Source organism: Aotus nancymaae, unplaced genomic scaffold (genome assembly GCF_030222135.1).
Source record: "Aotus nancymaae isolate 86718 unplaced genomic scaffold, 86718_ANA_hifiasm-v0.15.2.pri h1tg000089l, whole genome shotgun sequence".
In the NCBI taxonomy this organism is placed as follows: domain Eukaryota; kingdom Metazoa; phylum Chordata; class Mammalia; order Primates; family Aotidae; genus Aotus; species Aotus nancymaae.
In genome coordinates, this window is record NW_026988504.1 from 27078496 (window position 1) to 27093833 (window position 15338).

The 15338-nt window shown below is 45.6% G+C and overlaps 1 protein-coding gene across 2 annotated transcripts in view; it reads left to right on the forward strand.

Moving 5' to 3' along the window:
• Positions 1–289: 289 nt before the first annotated feature.
• MED1 (mediator complex subunit 1) overlaps positions 290–15338 on the forward strand; it is a 49298-nt gene continuing 34249 nt past the window's right edge. The window contains exons 1-3 of one of the 2 annotated variants that reach the window (XM_064369470.1): positions 290–517; positions 8128–8234; positions 14393–14471. In XM_064369470.1, coding sequence (XP_064225540.1) covers positions 493–517; positions 8128–8234; positions 14393–14471 — 211 coding nt within the window. In that variant the 5' untranslated portion in view covers positions 290–492. Of the gene's footprint in view, positions 518–8127; positions 8235–14392; positions 14472–15338 lie in introns of those variants that run through there. The other variant, XM_012451940.3, reaches the window with a different exon arrangement.

The window sequence follows — 15338 nt, forward strand, 5'->3', positions numbered from 1 at the left end:
TAGCCTTTGAAAAGATAGTCTTTCAGTAGAGAGACCTGGAGATTTTAATTTGCGAGTTAACTGCTAAAATTAAAAAAAAAAAAAAAAATGCTGGTTTCCGCAGGGGAGCTGTAAGCTACCCGCCCTCAGTTTTAACAACCAGCAGCGCGTCAGGCCTGAGACAGCCCAGAGCAAAGAGAAGTCTAGCTTGAAGGAAATCTCGCGAGGCCCACGCATTGACATTCGCGAGATTTCGATGCCCTGTCTTCTTCCTCTCTCTGGCAGGACCACGGTTTATCTCGCGAATTTTGGGAAGTTCCGTTGGGTAAGATGGCGGCGGCCTCGAGCACCCTTCTCTTCTTGCCGCCGGGGACTTCAGACTGATCTTTCCCGGGAAGAGTAGGGACTGCTGGTGTCCTGCGTCTCGGGATCCCGGGCCAACTTGTTTTCCCCGTTAGTGGTGGGGAAGGGCTTATCCTTTTGTGGCAGATCCAGGCTCTCCCCGCCTTCAGGATGAAAGCTCAGGGGGAAACCGAGGGTAAGTGACTGAGGGGGAAAGGAGGGGGCGGGACACAATTTGGGGAGCCAGTTTGTGGGAGGAGGTTCCTGCCGATGTCCGATAGGGGCCACTTTATGGGCACAGAGTCCAGGAGAGGGAATGTTTATGAGTTTTAGATTCTCACTATACCTTCCTTGGTGAATATAGAGCTCCGACTTTGGGGTGATGGGGACTCTCAACTTCTGTGAAGATTTCCTGATCGACTAGGGACAGTCGGTTGGGCCTCAGGGCACTTTTGGCTTAAAGTGGTGGGAGACCGGGCTACTGAATACAAAACCAGCTTACATCTCGTTCCAGAAGAGACGTCTGAATAAATATAGGGCTGTGTGTAAACGTACTGGAGGATATTTTGGCATAAATGAAATGATTAGGTCCTTATATTTATTAGCAGCCAGCAGTTCCCTACAATGTCAAGTGTTCAGATCCCGTGCTATTATTGTGTGTTTTTAAACTGCGCTGAATTTCATTGTTTTTTTTTTTTTTTCCATTCTTTTATTGACCGAACTAAGAACTGCAGAAAGACAAACTTTTCTGTGGAACTTTACTAAGATTCTTTAAAGTTCCACACTCTAGTTTAGATGCTTCCTTAGCTTTTTGGGCATAGTTCCTTTGATACAGTGAGCTGTATTGTTTGTTTATCTTATCCAGTTTACTCTGAGCTTTGCAGATTAGGGACCTTGTCTGATTAATTTTTGTATAGTTTCTGGCATGTAATAATTGCTCAAAAAATGAGCGTTGACGTAATAGTCGCTCAAAAAATGTTTGAGCATTGAAGTAAAGATACCTATCAGCAGGTTTCTCAAGGACAACAAGAAGTGTGTTTTGGAGGAGAGGTGGGGCCTGGTGCAGTGACTTACATCTGTAATCCCAGCGCTTTAGGAGCCTGAGGCTGGAGGATCCCTTGAGCCCAGAAGTTAGAAACCAGCCTGGGCAACATAGTGAGACCCTCTCTCTACAAAAACATAAAGAAAATTGGCTGGGCGTGAGGGCCTGTAATCCCAGCACTTTGGGAGGTCAAGGCAGGCAGATCACCCGAGGTCAGGAGTTCAAGACCAGCCTGGCCAACATGGTGAAACGCTGTCTCTACTAAAAATACAATATTAGCTGGTCATGGTGGCATGCCTGTAATCTCAGCTACTTGGGAGGCTGAGGCAGGAAAATGACTCAAACCCGGAAGATGGAGGTTGCAGTGAGTCAAGATTTTGCCACTGCACTTCAGTCTGGGCAATGAAAGTGAAACTTCATTTCAAAAAAATAAAATTAAATAAGTAAATAAAAAATTGGGGCCAGGCAGTGGTTCAAGCCTGTAATCCCAGCATTTTGGGAGGCCGAAGCGGGAGGGTCACTTGAGCCCGTGAGTTGGAGACCAGCCTGGACGACGTGGCAAAAGCCTGTTTCTACAACAGATACAAAAATTAGCTGGGCATGGTGACACAAGCCAGTAGTCTAGCTACTTGGGAGGCTGAGGTAGGCGGATTACCTGAATCCTGTAGGTCAAGGCTCCAGTGAGCCAGGATTGTGTTACTGCACTCCAACCTGGGTGACAGAGTGAGACTCTGTCTCAAAAAAAAAAAAAAAAAAAAAAGGAAAATTAGCTATAGTGCCAGCTATTCTGAAGGCTGAGCTGGGAGGATCACTTGATCCTGGAGCTTGAGAGATCGAGGCTGCAATAGGCCGTGATTATGCCAGTAGTGCACTCAAGCCTTAGCTACAGAGTAAGACTGTCCTTTTTTTTTTTTTTTTGAGACAGAGTTTCACTCTTGTTGCCCAGGCTGGAGTGCAATGGTGTGATCTCAACTTCCTGCAACCTCTGCCACTGGGCTTCAGGTGATTCTTCTTAGCCTCTCAAGTAGCTGGGATTAGAGGCATGCACCACCACACCCGATAGTTTTATATTTTTAGTAGAGAAGAGGCTTCCAAAGTGCTAGGATTACAGGCATGAGCCACTGAGCAGAGCCTGGCTATTTTTTTTTCTTTTAAAGTGGTGAGATCTTATTATGTTGCCCCAGCAGTAGTTGAACTCCCCAGCTCAAGTATTCTCCCACATTGGCCTCCCAAAGTGCTAGCTAGGATTACAGGTGTGAGCCACAGTGTCTGGCTTCCCCAGCACTTTTTTTTTTTTTAATTGAGATGGAGTCTCACTCTGTCACCCAGGCTGGAGTGCAGTGGTGTGATCTTGGCTCACTGCAAACTCTGCCTCCGGATTCAAGCGATTCTCCTGCCTCAGCCTCCTGAGTAGCTGGGTTTACAGGCGCCCACCACCACGCCCAGCTAATTTTTATATTGTTAGTAGAGATGGGGTTTCACCATGTTGGCCAGGCTGGTCTGGAACTCCTGACCTAAGGTGATCCACCCGCCTTAGCCTCCCAAAGTGCTGTGATTACAGGTGTGAGCCACCACACCCAGCCCTCCCCAGCACTTTTAATAGTGTTTGAGGCCAGGCATGGTGGCTCACACCTGTAATCCCAAAACTGGGAGGCTGAGGTAGGTGGATCACCTGAGTTCAGGAGTTGGAGACCAGCCTGACCAACATGGTGAAATCTCGTGTTTACTGAAAATACAAAATTAGCTGGGTGTGGTGAGGTGCACGCCTGTAATCCCAGCTACTCTGGAGGCTGAGGCAGGAGATTCACTTGAACCTGAGAGGTGGAGGTTGCCTTGAGCCAAGATCATGCCATTGCACTCCAACCTGGACAAGAAACACTGTCTCATTAAAAAAAAATGTTTGTCTTAAAATAAAAATGGAAATTGGCAGAAATGTATCCAGAACTATAAACTGGCTAAAACAGTCCCTAAAGTAGTTTTCCAGAAGACGAGGGCATTGTAGGAAGGATTTTGAATCTTTTTTTTTTTTTTTGAGATGTTGTCTCGCTCTATTGCCTAGGTTGGTGTGCAGTGGTGCAGTCTTGGCTCACTGAAACCTCTTACTCCCGGGTTCAAGTAGTTCTCCTGCCTCAGCCTCCCGAGTAGCTGGGATTACAGTCATGTGCCACCATGCCTGGCTAATTTTTTTGTATTTTTAGTAGAGATAGTGTTTCACTATTTTGGCCGGGCTGGTCTTGAACTCCTGACCTTGTGATCCACCAGCCTCAGCCTCCCAAAGTGCTGGGATTATAGGCGGAGCCACTGCGCCCAACCAGGATTTTGAATCTTGATTTAGAAGATCTCATCCTCACTGCCTTGACTCTGATTGACTGATCTTCTATTCACCTTTTTTTTTTTTGGAGTCTTTTTTTTTTTTTTTGTCACTCATGCTGGGGTGCAGTGCCACTATCTCCTCCGCTTACTGCAATCTCCACCTCCTGGGTTCAAGCGATTCTCTTGCCTCAGCCTCCCAAGTAGCTGGGATGACAGGCACCCACCACCATGCCTGGCTAATATTTTGTATTTTTAGTAGAGATGGTGTCTTACCATATTGGCCAAGCTGGTCTGGAATTCCTGACCTCAAATGATCCCCCTGCCTTGGCCTCCCAAAGTGCTGGGATTATAGGTGTGAGCCATTGTGCCCTGCCTTGTAAGCTTTCTTCTTTTTTATTTTTTTGAGACAGGGTCTCCGTCTGTCACCCAGGCTGGAGTGTAGTGACGTGATCTGGAGTGTAGAACGTGCAGAGGTTCACTGTGTAGTGACGTGATCTGGAGTGTAGAACGTGCAGAGGTTCACTGCAACCTCTGCTTTGCCACCTGGGCTCAAGTGATCCTTCCACCTCAGTCTCCTGAGTGACTGGGACCAAGAAATTACCTGGGCATGCTGGGAAGTGAGCCAGTACGCCCAGCTAGTTTCTTGTATTTTTGGTAGAGATGGAATTTCACCATGTTGTCCAGGCTAGTCTCAGTCTCTAACTACTGAGCTCAAGTGATTCACTCACCTTGGCCTCCCAAATTGCTGAGATTTCAGGTTCGAGCCACCGTGCTGGCCTCGTCAGCTTTCAGTACCAACATCACCTGTCACTTTTGCTGTGATCTCCCCACAACTAATATTGAACTTATCTTCCTTTGAACTTTTCAGTAGTAGTATGTCTCTACTTTTAAGAGCATTTCTCAGTTTGTGTTGTATGATGGTTATTTCCACATTAACTCACTCACATCTCACGGATGTCATCTTAGGCATATTGTGTTTTTCATCTCCATTGGTCTGTAGCACAGGTCCTTGCTCATACTGGAGCTTAGGAGGTTCAATCACATGCTTAGTTCAGAAGCCAGTCTTTTCTGTCTTTCTTGGAAATGCATACTTTGGTTATTGACCTGTTTCTTCCTTGTTCATAAAATTTTAGTTTGAATTTAAGTAGGAAAAATATGAATGGTGATTAGAACCTGTTTTCTTTTTCTTTTTTTTTTTTTTTTGAGACAGGGTCTTGCTGTGTCATTCCGGCTAGAGTGCAGTGGCTCGATCATAACTCACTGAAGCCTCGACCTCCTGTGCTCAGGTCATCTTCCCACCTCAATCTCCTGAGTAGCTGGGACTACAGGTGCATGCCCACATGCCAGCTTTTTTTTTTTTTTTTCTGTCACCCAGGCTGGAGTGGAGTGGTGCGATCTTGGCTCACTGCAACCTCTGCCCGAGCAGTGGCTCACACCTGTAATCCCAGCACCTTGGGAGGTGGAGGTGGGTGGATTACCTGAGGTCAGGAGTTCAAAAGCAGCCTGACCAACATGATAAAACCCTGTCTCGGCCGGGCGCGGTGGCTCAAGCCTGTAATCCCAGCACTTTGGGAGGCCGAGGCGGGTGGATCACGAGGTCAAGAGATCGAGACCATCCTGGTCAACATGGTGAAACCCCGTCTCTACTAATACAAAAAATTAGCTGGGCATGGTGGCACGTGCCTGTAATCCCAGCTACTCAGGAGGCTGAGGCAGGAGAATTGCCTGAACCCAGGAGGCGGAGGTTGCGGTGAGCCGAGATCGCGCCATTGCACTCCAGCCTGGGTATCAAGAGCGAAACTCCGCCTCAAAAAAAAAAAAAAAAAAAAAAAAACAAAAAAAAAACCCCTGTCTCTACTAAAATACAAAAATTAGGCTGGGTGCGGTGGCTCATGCCTATAAACCTAGCACTTTGGGAGGCCAAGGTGAGTGGATCACAAGGTCAGGAGTTTAGCCTGATCAACATGGTGGCTCTACTAAAAATACAAAAATTAGTCGGGCATGGTGGCGTGTGCCTGTAATCCCAGCTACTCAGGAGGCTGAGGCAGGAGAACTGCTTATTTTTTATAATTCTTGTAGAGATGGGGTTTCACCATGTTGTGCAGGCTGGTTTGAAACTCCTAGCCTCAAGTGATGCACTTGCCTTTCCCTCCTAAAGTGCTGGGAATATAGGCATGAGCCACTCTGCCTGGCCAGACCTGTTTTCTTGGTCATACTTTTAAATTGATCTCTTAAAATTGTGATACAAAATTAAGGAAGTCAGTATTACCACATTGAAAACCAACTAACCATGGTAAGGCCATGCTCTGATGTTTGCACTACCCATATCGTGCAGCAGATTTCATGCATATCTCGAAATGACTTTGTCACTAAATTGTAGGCTTAATAATTAAACGTGATTAGGGATTTTTTTTTTCTTTGGTTTCCATTAAACATTTGGTTAGAGGCTGAGCATGGTGGCCCTTGATTCTAATCACAGCACATTGGGAGGCCAGTGTAGGAAGATTACTTGAGCCCAGGAGTTTAAGACCAACCTGGGCAAAATAGGGAAACTATTTTTTTTTGAGACGGAGTCTCGCTCTGTCGCCAGGCTCACTGTATAAGCTAGCTGGGACTACAGGCATGCACCACCATGCCTAGCTAATTTTTGTATTATTATTATTTTTTGAGATGGAGTCTCACTCTGTTGCCAGGCTAGAGTGCAGTGGTGTGATCTCAGCTCACTGCAAACTCTGCCCAGCCAGTTTTTGTATTTTTAGTAGAGATTGGATTTCACCATGTTGGCCAGGATGGTCTTGATCTCTTGACCTTGTGATCCACCTGCCTTGGCCACCCAAAATGATGGGATTACAGGCATGAGTCACTGTACCCCATGGTGGTTCAGTTCTGTAGTCCCTGCTGCTCTGGAGGATCACAAGTCTGGGAGGCAGACTGTGTAATGAGCCAAGATCATGCCACTCATTCCAGCATGGACAACAGAGTAAGACTGTCTTAAAAGGAAAAAAAAAGAAAAGTGGCTGGGCACGGTGGTTCACCCCTGTAATTCCAGCACTTTGGGAGGTGGAGGTGGGCAGATCACCTGAGGTTCGGAGCTTGAGACCAGCCTGACTGACATGGAGAAACCCCATTTCTACTAAAAATACAAAATTAGCTGGCTGTGGTAGCGCATGCCTGCAATTCCAGCTACTGAGGAGGCTGAGGCAGGAGAATCACTTGAATCTGGGAGGTGGAGGTTTCAGTAAGCCAAGATCGCACCATTGCACTCCAGCCTGGGCAGCACGAGTGAAACTCCATCTCAAAAAAAAAAGTCTGGAGAGAAAACAGTCCAGCTGGCTGGGCACGGTGGCTCACGCCTGTAATCCCTGCATTTTGGGAGGCTGAGGTGGGTGGATCACCTGAGGTCAGGAGTTTGAGATCCTGACCAACATGGAGAAACCCTGTCTCTATTAAAAATACAAAATTAGTTGGGCTTGGTGGCACATGCCTATAATCCCAGCTACTCGGGAGGCAGAGGTAGGAGAATCGCTTGAACCCAAGAGCCGATATGTGCCATTGCACTCCAGCCTGGGCAACAAGAGCAAAACTTTGTCCCCTTCCCCCGCAAAAAAAAGAAAAGAAAAGAGAACAGTCCAGCTGTATGGTGTTCCTTACATCGGACCCATAATTTGTGTGTCATCTTGCCATTAAAAATATCTTTTAGGGCTGGGCGTGGTGGCTCACGCCTGTAATCCCAGAACTTTGTGAGGCTGAGGCGGGTGGATCATGAGGTCAAGAGATTGAGACCATCCTGGTCGATATGATGAAACCCCGTCTCTACTAAAAAAAAAAAAAAAAATTAGCTGGGCATGGTAGCGCGTGCCTGTAATCCCAGCTACTCAGGAGGCTGAGGCAGGAGAATTGCCTGAACCCAGGAGGCGGAGGTTGCGGTGAGCCGAGATCGCGCCATTGCACTCCAGCCTGGGTAACAAGAGCGAAACTCAGTCTTAAAAAAAAAAAAAAAAAAAAAAAAAAAGGTCTTTTGGCTGGGCGTGGTGGCTCACATCTGTAATCCAAGCACTTTGGGAGGCTGAGGCAGGTGGATTACCTGAGGTCATGAGTTTAAGATAAGCCTGAGCAACATGGTGAAACCCTGTCTCTACTAAAATACAAAAATTCGTTGGGCATGGTGGTGTGCGCCTGTAGTCCCAGCTACTTGGGAGGCTGAGGCAGGAGAATTGCCTGGGCCTGGGAGGCAGAGGTTGTAGTGAGCCGTGATTACGCCACTGCACTCCTCCAGCCTGGACAGAGTGAGACTTTGTCTCCAAAAAAAAAGTCTTCTGTGGATGTTTTGAAGTAAAATGATTTGGAAAACGTTTTAACTGAGATGAAGTGTGGGAATTTATTTTGCAAGAAAAGCTGGATGGTCTTTACAGAACAGTTACTAATATGATGTTTTCTGATTTAAATCGTAGAGTCGGAAAAGCTGAGTAAGATGAGTTCTCTCTTGGAACGGCTCCATGCAAAATTTAACCAAAATAGGCCTTGGAGTGAAACCATTAAGCTTGTGCGTCAAGTCATGGTAAGGATTGTGGTAAAGTGGGTAAAGTGTTTTGCTTAGATAATTCTTTTTTTTTTTCTTTTTTTTTTTTTTTTTTGAGATGGAGTTTCGCTCTTGTTACCCAGTCTGGAGTGCAATGGTGCGATCTCGGCTCACCGCAACCTCCGCCTCCTGGGTTCAGGCAATTCTCCTGCCTCAGCCTTCCAAGTAGCTGGGACTACAGGCATATGCCACCACGCCCAGCTAATTTTTGTATTTTTAGTAGAGACAGGGTTTCACTTTGTTGACCAGGATGGTCCCGATCTCTTGACCTCGTGATCCACCCGCCTCGGCCTCCCAAAGTGCTGGGATTATAGGCGTGAGCCACCGCGCCCAGCCAATTCTTTTTTTTTTTTTTTGGGACACAGTCTCGTTCTGTCACCAGGCCAGAGTGCAGTGGCACAATCTTGGCTCACTGCAACCTCCGTCTCCCAGGTTCAAGCTATTCTCCTGCCTTGGCCTCCCGAGTAGTTGGGATTATAGGCACGCACCACCAAGCCCAGCTAATTTTTGTATTTTTAGTAGAGATGGAGTTTCCCTATGTTGGCCAGGCTGGTCTCAAACTCTTGACCTCGTGATCCACCCGCCTCAGCCTCCCAAAGTGCTGGGAATACAGGCATGAGCCATCATGCTCGGCCAGATAATTATTCTTAATATGCTAAGCTCCCCAGGTAGATGTGTTCAAACTGTCTTTAGTTTTATTTATTATAAAAATCTGAATACATGGTGGTCTCAGTGTTAGAAATCTATTGTATCTATACTATAGATTGAATATCCCTTATCTGAAATGCTTGGGACCAGAAGTGTTTCAGATTTTGGGATATTTGCAGGTATATAATGAGATATCTTGGGGATGGGACCCATGTCTAAACACAGAATTTATTTGTTTCATAAACACCTTATAGACATAGCCTGAAGGTAATGTTATACAGTATATTTAATAATCTATTTAATAGTTTCGTATGTGAAACCAAATTTTGACTGCATTTTGACCTTGACCTATTGTATGAGGTTAGGTGTGAAATCTTTTGTGGCATTATTGTGAATGCTCAAAATTTCAGACTGTGGATCATTTCAGATTTTTGATTTTCAGATTAGATATGCTCAGCTTGTACTAGTGAAGTTTTTGATTCATTCTTTTTTTTAAGACAGGGTTTTACTTTGTCACCCAGGCTCAAGTGCAGTGGCACAATCATGGCTCACTGCAGCCTCGACTTCCCAGGCTCACATGGTTTTCCCACCTCAGCTTCCTAGTCTCTGGGACAGTAGGTGCATGCCACCATGTTTGGCTAGGCTTTTTTTTTTTTTTTTTTTTTTTTTGAGATGGAGTCTCACTCTGTCGCCAGACTGGAGTGCAGTGGCTCAATCTCGGCTCTCTACAACCTCTGCCTCCCAGGTTCAAGTGATTCCCTTGCTTCGGCCTCTTGAGTAGCTGGGACTACAGGTTTGCATCACCACACCCGGCTAATTTTTTTGTATTTTAGTAGAGACAGGGCTTCACCATGTTACCCAGGATGGTCTTGATCTCCTAACCTCGTGATCTGCCCGCCTCAGCTTCCCAAAGTGCTGAGATTACAGGCATGAGCCACTGCACCCAGCTGCCTGACTAGTTTTTCTATGTTTTTTTGTAGAAATAGGTTTTTACCATGTTGCCCAGGCTGGTCGCAAACTCATAGGCTCAAGTGATCCACCCATCCTGGTTTCCCAAAGTGTTATGATTATAGATGTGAGACACTGCGTCTGGCTGATTTTTTTTTTTTTTGAGACAGAGTTTCACTGTTGTTGCCCAGGTTGGAGTACAGTGGCGTGATCTCGGCTCACCAAAACCTCCACCTCCTGGGTTCAAGCGATTCTCCTGCCTCAGCCTCCCAAGTAGCTGGGAACACAGGCACGTGCCACCATGCCCGGCTAATTTTGTACTTTTAGTAGAGACAGGGTTTCTCCATGTTGGTCAGGCTGTTGTTGAACTCTGGACCTCAGGTGATTCACCTGCCTCAGCCTCCCAAAGTGCTGGGATTACAGGTGTGAGCCACCGCGCATGGCTGATTGATTCTTAATATTGGTGAACTCTGGGTTTTCACCAGTTCACTGTCAACCTTTTTCTCTGCAGTATTACTTCTCCATCCTAAGTCATTCACCAGTATAGGGATCCCTTAGCTGGTAAGTAGAAGATGGGTAATTAGGGAATATGTGATGGCTAGTCTCAGAGCTGGGTGTTAAAAAAAAAGTTCATCCAAGGCCAGGCGAGATGGTTCATACCTGTTATCCCAGCACTTTGGGAGGCTGAGGTGGGCGGATCACCTGAGGTCAAGAGTTTGAGACCAGCCTGACCAACATGAAGAAACCCCATCTCTACTAAAAAACACAAAGTAAGCCGGGTGTGCTGGTGGGTGGCAGGCACCTGTTATCCCAGTTAGGAGGCTGAGGCAGGAGAATTGCTTGAACCCAGGAGGCGGAGGTTGTGGTGATCCGAGATCATGTCATTGCATCCAGGCCTCGGCAACAGGCACGAAACTCCATCTCAAAAAAAAGCCAGGTGTGGTGGCTCATGCCTGTAATCCGAGCACTTTGGGAGGCCAAGGTGGGTGGATGAGGTCAGGAGTTCCAGACTAGCCTGACCAACAAGTGAAACCCTGTCTCTACTAAAATTACAAAAATTAGCTGGATGTGGTGACGTGCGCCTGTAATCCCAGCTACTCGGGAGACTGAGGATGGAGAATCTCTTGAACCCAGGAGGTGGAGGTTGCAGTGAGCCGAGATGGCATCATTGCACTCCAGCCTGGGCAACAGAGGGAGACTCTGTCTCAAAAAAAAAAAAAAAATTCATCCGTATGATTCCAGTGGTAGTCAATTAATATAGGAAAACTTTACTGCTATTTTTTGACCTGGGCGGTGGTTATGTGGGTGTGTTCACTTTTTGTTCTCTTCATGTGTGGTTTGTATACTTTTCCTTGTATATATTACACTTCTTTGAAAGTACCTTCCCCTCTTCATAAAATTTTACTTGAGGCTGTGTGTGGTGGCTCATGCCTGTAATCACAGCACTCTGGGAGCCTGAGGTGGGCAGATTGCTTGAGGCCAGGAGTTCAAGACCAGTGTGGCCAACGTAGGGAAACCTTGTATCTGCTAAAAATGCCAAAATTAGCTGGGTGTGATGGGGTGTGCCTGTAATTCCAGCTACTCTGGAGGCTGAGGGAGGAGAATCACTTGAACCCGGGAGGCGGAGGTTGCAGTAAGCCAAGATCATACCACTGCAATCCAGCCTGGGTGAAAGAGCGAGACTCCATCTGAAGAAAAAAATTGTTTTTTACTTTGGGTCCAGAGTAAGTTCAGTTTGGTAGTTTTGTTAGTGTTTAAATGATCAATCAGTATAGAACAAGCAGAACTGAATTTGCTGTCAAAAGTCTATATTTTAGGCTTTACTCTAGTACTTACTGTGTGACTTTGGACAAATTATGTATTCATCTTAGGTCTTAGTTTTCTCATCTGGGAAACAGAGGCACATAATACCAGCTTGCTTTTCCACATAATTTTGTTGTAAAGATCAAACGTGGTAATGGATGTCAAAATATCCTGTTGCTGAAAGATTTCTGTTAAGTGTAAATTTTATAGATGCCTGTGTATCTTCTGGCTCAGGTTTGTATGTAATAAAGGTATTTTTGTTGTGGGTGTTGGTTGAGATGGAGTTTCACTCTTGTTGTCCAGGCTGGAATGTAATGTTGGGATCTCGTCTCATTGCAACCTCCGCCTCCCAGGTTCAAGCGATCCTCCTGCCTCAGTCTCCAGAGTAGCTGGGATCATAGGCGCCCACCACCATGCCTGGCTAATTTTTTGTATTTCTTGTAGACGGGGTTTCACCATGTTGGCCAGGCTTGTCTTGAACTCCTGACCTCAGGTGATCCGCCTGCTTTGGCCTCCCAAAGTGCTGGGATTGCAAGAATGAGCCATGGTGCCTGGCTCAGGTTGTCATTTTTGTTCCTTAAGGCAACCAAATTCTATTTTAAAATATGATCTGTGGCTGGGCGCGGTGGCTCATACCTGGGCAACAGAGCAAGACTATGTGTCAAAAAAAAAAAAAAAAAAAGAAATAGGTTCTGTGAATGATACTGTCATTAGAGAGACTGTGACATAGAGGGATTCCAGGTGGCTACTAAGGCCCTCTCTTGGGGTGCCACTGTCTTGGTTTGGTCACCTTGACTTTCCTTGTCTACTTCTCAAAGATTCAGAAACCTAATTTTATTAATACCTCAAGATTTTAAAGAGTTGTCAACAACTGACATATTAGCCAAATCTCGGAAATTAACATATATGTCAGAATGTTTGTTTGTTTGTTTCTTTGTTTAATTTATTTATTTAGACAGAGCTTTGTTCTTTTTGCCCTGGCTGGAGTTCAATGGCACGATCTCAGCTCACTGCAACCTCCACCTCCCAGGGTCAAACGATTCTCTTACCTCAGAGAATAGCTGAGATTATAGCTGAGATTATAGGCGTGCACCACCATACCCGGCTAATTTTGTATTTTTAGTAGACATGAGTTTCACATGTTCGTCAGGCTGGTCTCGAACTCCTGACCTCAGATGATCCACCTGCCTTGGCCTCCCAAAGTGCTAGGATTACAGGTGTGAGCCACCACGCCTGGCCAGAATGCCTATTTATTAACTTATAACAAAAACTTTAGTATTCCAGTTTTCCCTAGTACTGGTATTCATTGACCAGAGCACCTCTTCTCCTGTGAAGGATCAAGAGATGTCAGATTATTACTAAATTACTTTGGTTTTTTTTTTTTTTGAGACGGAGTTTCACTCTTGTTACCCAGGCTGGAGTGCAATGGCGCGATCTCAGCTCACACAACCTCCGCCTCCTGGGTTCAGGCAATTCTCCTGCCTCAGCCTCTTGAGTAGCTAGGATTACAGGCACGCGCCACTATGCCCAGCTAATTTTTTGTATTTTTAGTAGAGACGGGGTTTCACCATGTTGACCAGGATGGTCTCAATCTCTTGACCTCATGATCCACCCGCCTCGGCCTCCCAAAGTGTTGGGATTACAGGTGTGAGCCACTGTGCCCGGCGAATTACTTTGTTTTGTAAGGGAGAATTGGAGCAGTGAGATAGATTTATTTGCAACATGGAAAAGCCTGAAAAATTATTCTTATGCCATAAAACCGTTCATGTTTTTAGGGACTGGAATGTTTTCTAAAGAGAAACTTCTTCGCTGCATAGGGTTAGGAACACTATGCTAGGTTTTTTGTTCTTTGGACGTCCCTTTTCTGGACTACATGTTCTGTTTATTCTGTGTGTGTGTGTTTTGTTGTTTTTTTGAGATGGAGTCTTGCTCTGTTGCCAGGCTGGATTGAAGTGGCGCGATCTTGGCTCATTGCAGCCTCCGCCTTCTGGGTTTAAGCATTCTCCTGCCTCAGCCTCCTGAGCAGCTGGGACTATAGGCGCCCACCACTATGCCCAGCTAATTTTTGTATTTTTAGTAGAGACGGGCTTTCACCATGTTGACCAGGATGGTCTCAATCTCTTGACCTCGTGATCCACCTGCCTCGGCCTCCCAAAGTGCTGGTATTACAGGCCTGAGCCACTGCACCTGGCCTACATGTTCTGTTTCTTAAGAGTCAATCTTGTTTTCCTAAAATTTGGTTGCATTTCTCAGATTACATGCAAATTACCTTGTTAAATTTGTACACTACCAAATCTCCCGAGCCATCTCATCTCACTGTTTATATCTTAGAATGTAGTCCTTTCCACAGGAGGCAGATCTCATCTGTTACATTTTGTTTTCTTGTTGTAGATCTGGAAATACGTTTTTCTTTTTCTTTTTTGTTTTTAATTAAATAGAGACAGGATCTCTCTCTCTTGCCTTGGCCGGTCTCAAACTCCTGGGCTCAAGTGATTCTCCAGCCCTGGCCTCCCAATGTGCTAGAATTACAGGCATGAGCCATGTGCCTGGCTGAAGAATACCTTTCTCTACACTCATATATATGAATTTTTCTTGCTGTGGATAGTCTACAAAGTCTGTACACTATATAGCATTTATAGACTATCCTAAAATATTACTACTAGGATAATGTGTATGTTTACCCAAAACACTGTTGGCTTGCTTAATTTTCACCTCAAATGTTTTCCCACTTGACACAGGAGAAGAGGGTTGTGATGAGTTCTGGAGGGCATCAGCATTTGGTCAGCTGTTTGGAGACATTGCAGAAGGCTCTCAAAGGTTTGTAAACACTTGAAATATACTGATTCACAAAACCCCCAGTTTAAGAAGGACTGTTTTATACTTAGACTAGAAATATAAATTGAGGTAGGTCAACTTTATATACTAGTTATTGCTATTGCTTTCATTTATGGAGTTGGAATGACCTTTTTGCTAAAGCTTGAAACATTTGTTTTCTATCCTGTTTTGGAGGCTAAGAGATTTAAAAGATAAATGATGAAGGGTAATAAAGATACCTGGGGAAAGTTCTTTTTTCTCTTCACATTTTTTTTTTTTTGAGACGGAGTCTCAGTGTGTTGCCCAGGCTGGAGTGCAATGATGTGATCTCGGCTCACTGCAACCTCCTCCTCTTGAGTTCAAGCGACTCTCCTGCCTCAGCCTCCTGAGTGATTACAGGTGCCCACCACTACGTCCAGCTAATTTTTTGTTTGTGTTTTTAGTAGAGATGGGGTTTCACCATGTTGGTCAGGCTGGTCTCAAACTCCTGATCTCAGGTGATCCGCCTGCCTAAGCCTCCCAGAGTGCTGGGATTATAGGTGTGAGCCACCACGGCTGGCCCTTCACATGTTCTTTTTTGATTAATCTCCATAAGAAGATGGACATTTTTTTTTTCTGAGACACAATCTCGCTCTGTCACCCAGGCTGGAGTGCAGTGGTGCAATCTCTGCTCACTGCAATCTCTGCCTCCGCCTCCTGGGTTCCAACAATTCTCCTGCCTCACCCTCCCGAGTAGCTGGGACTATAGGAGCGTGCCACCATGCCCAGCTAATTTTTTGTATTTTTAGTAGAGACGGAGTTTCACCATGTCAGTCAGGATGGTCTTGATCTCTTGACTTCGTGATCTGCCTGCCTCAGCCTCCCAATGTG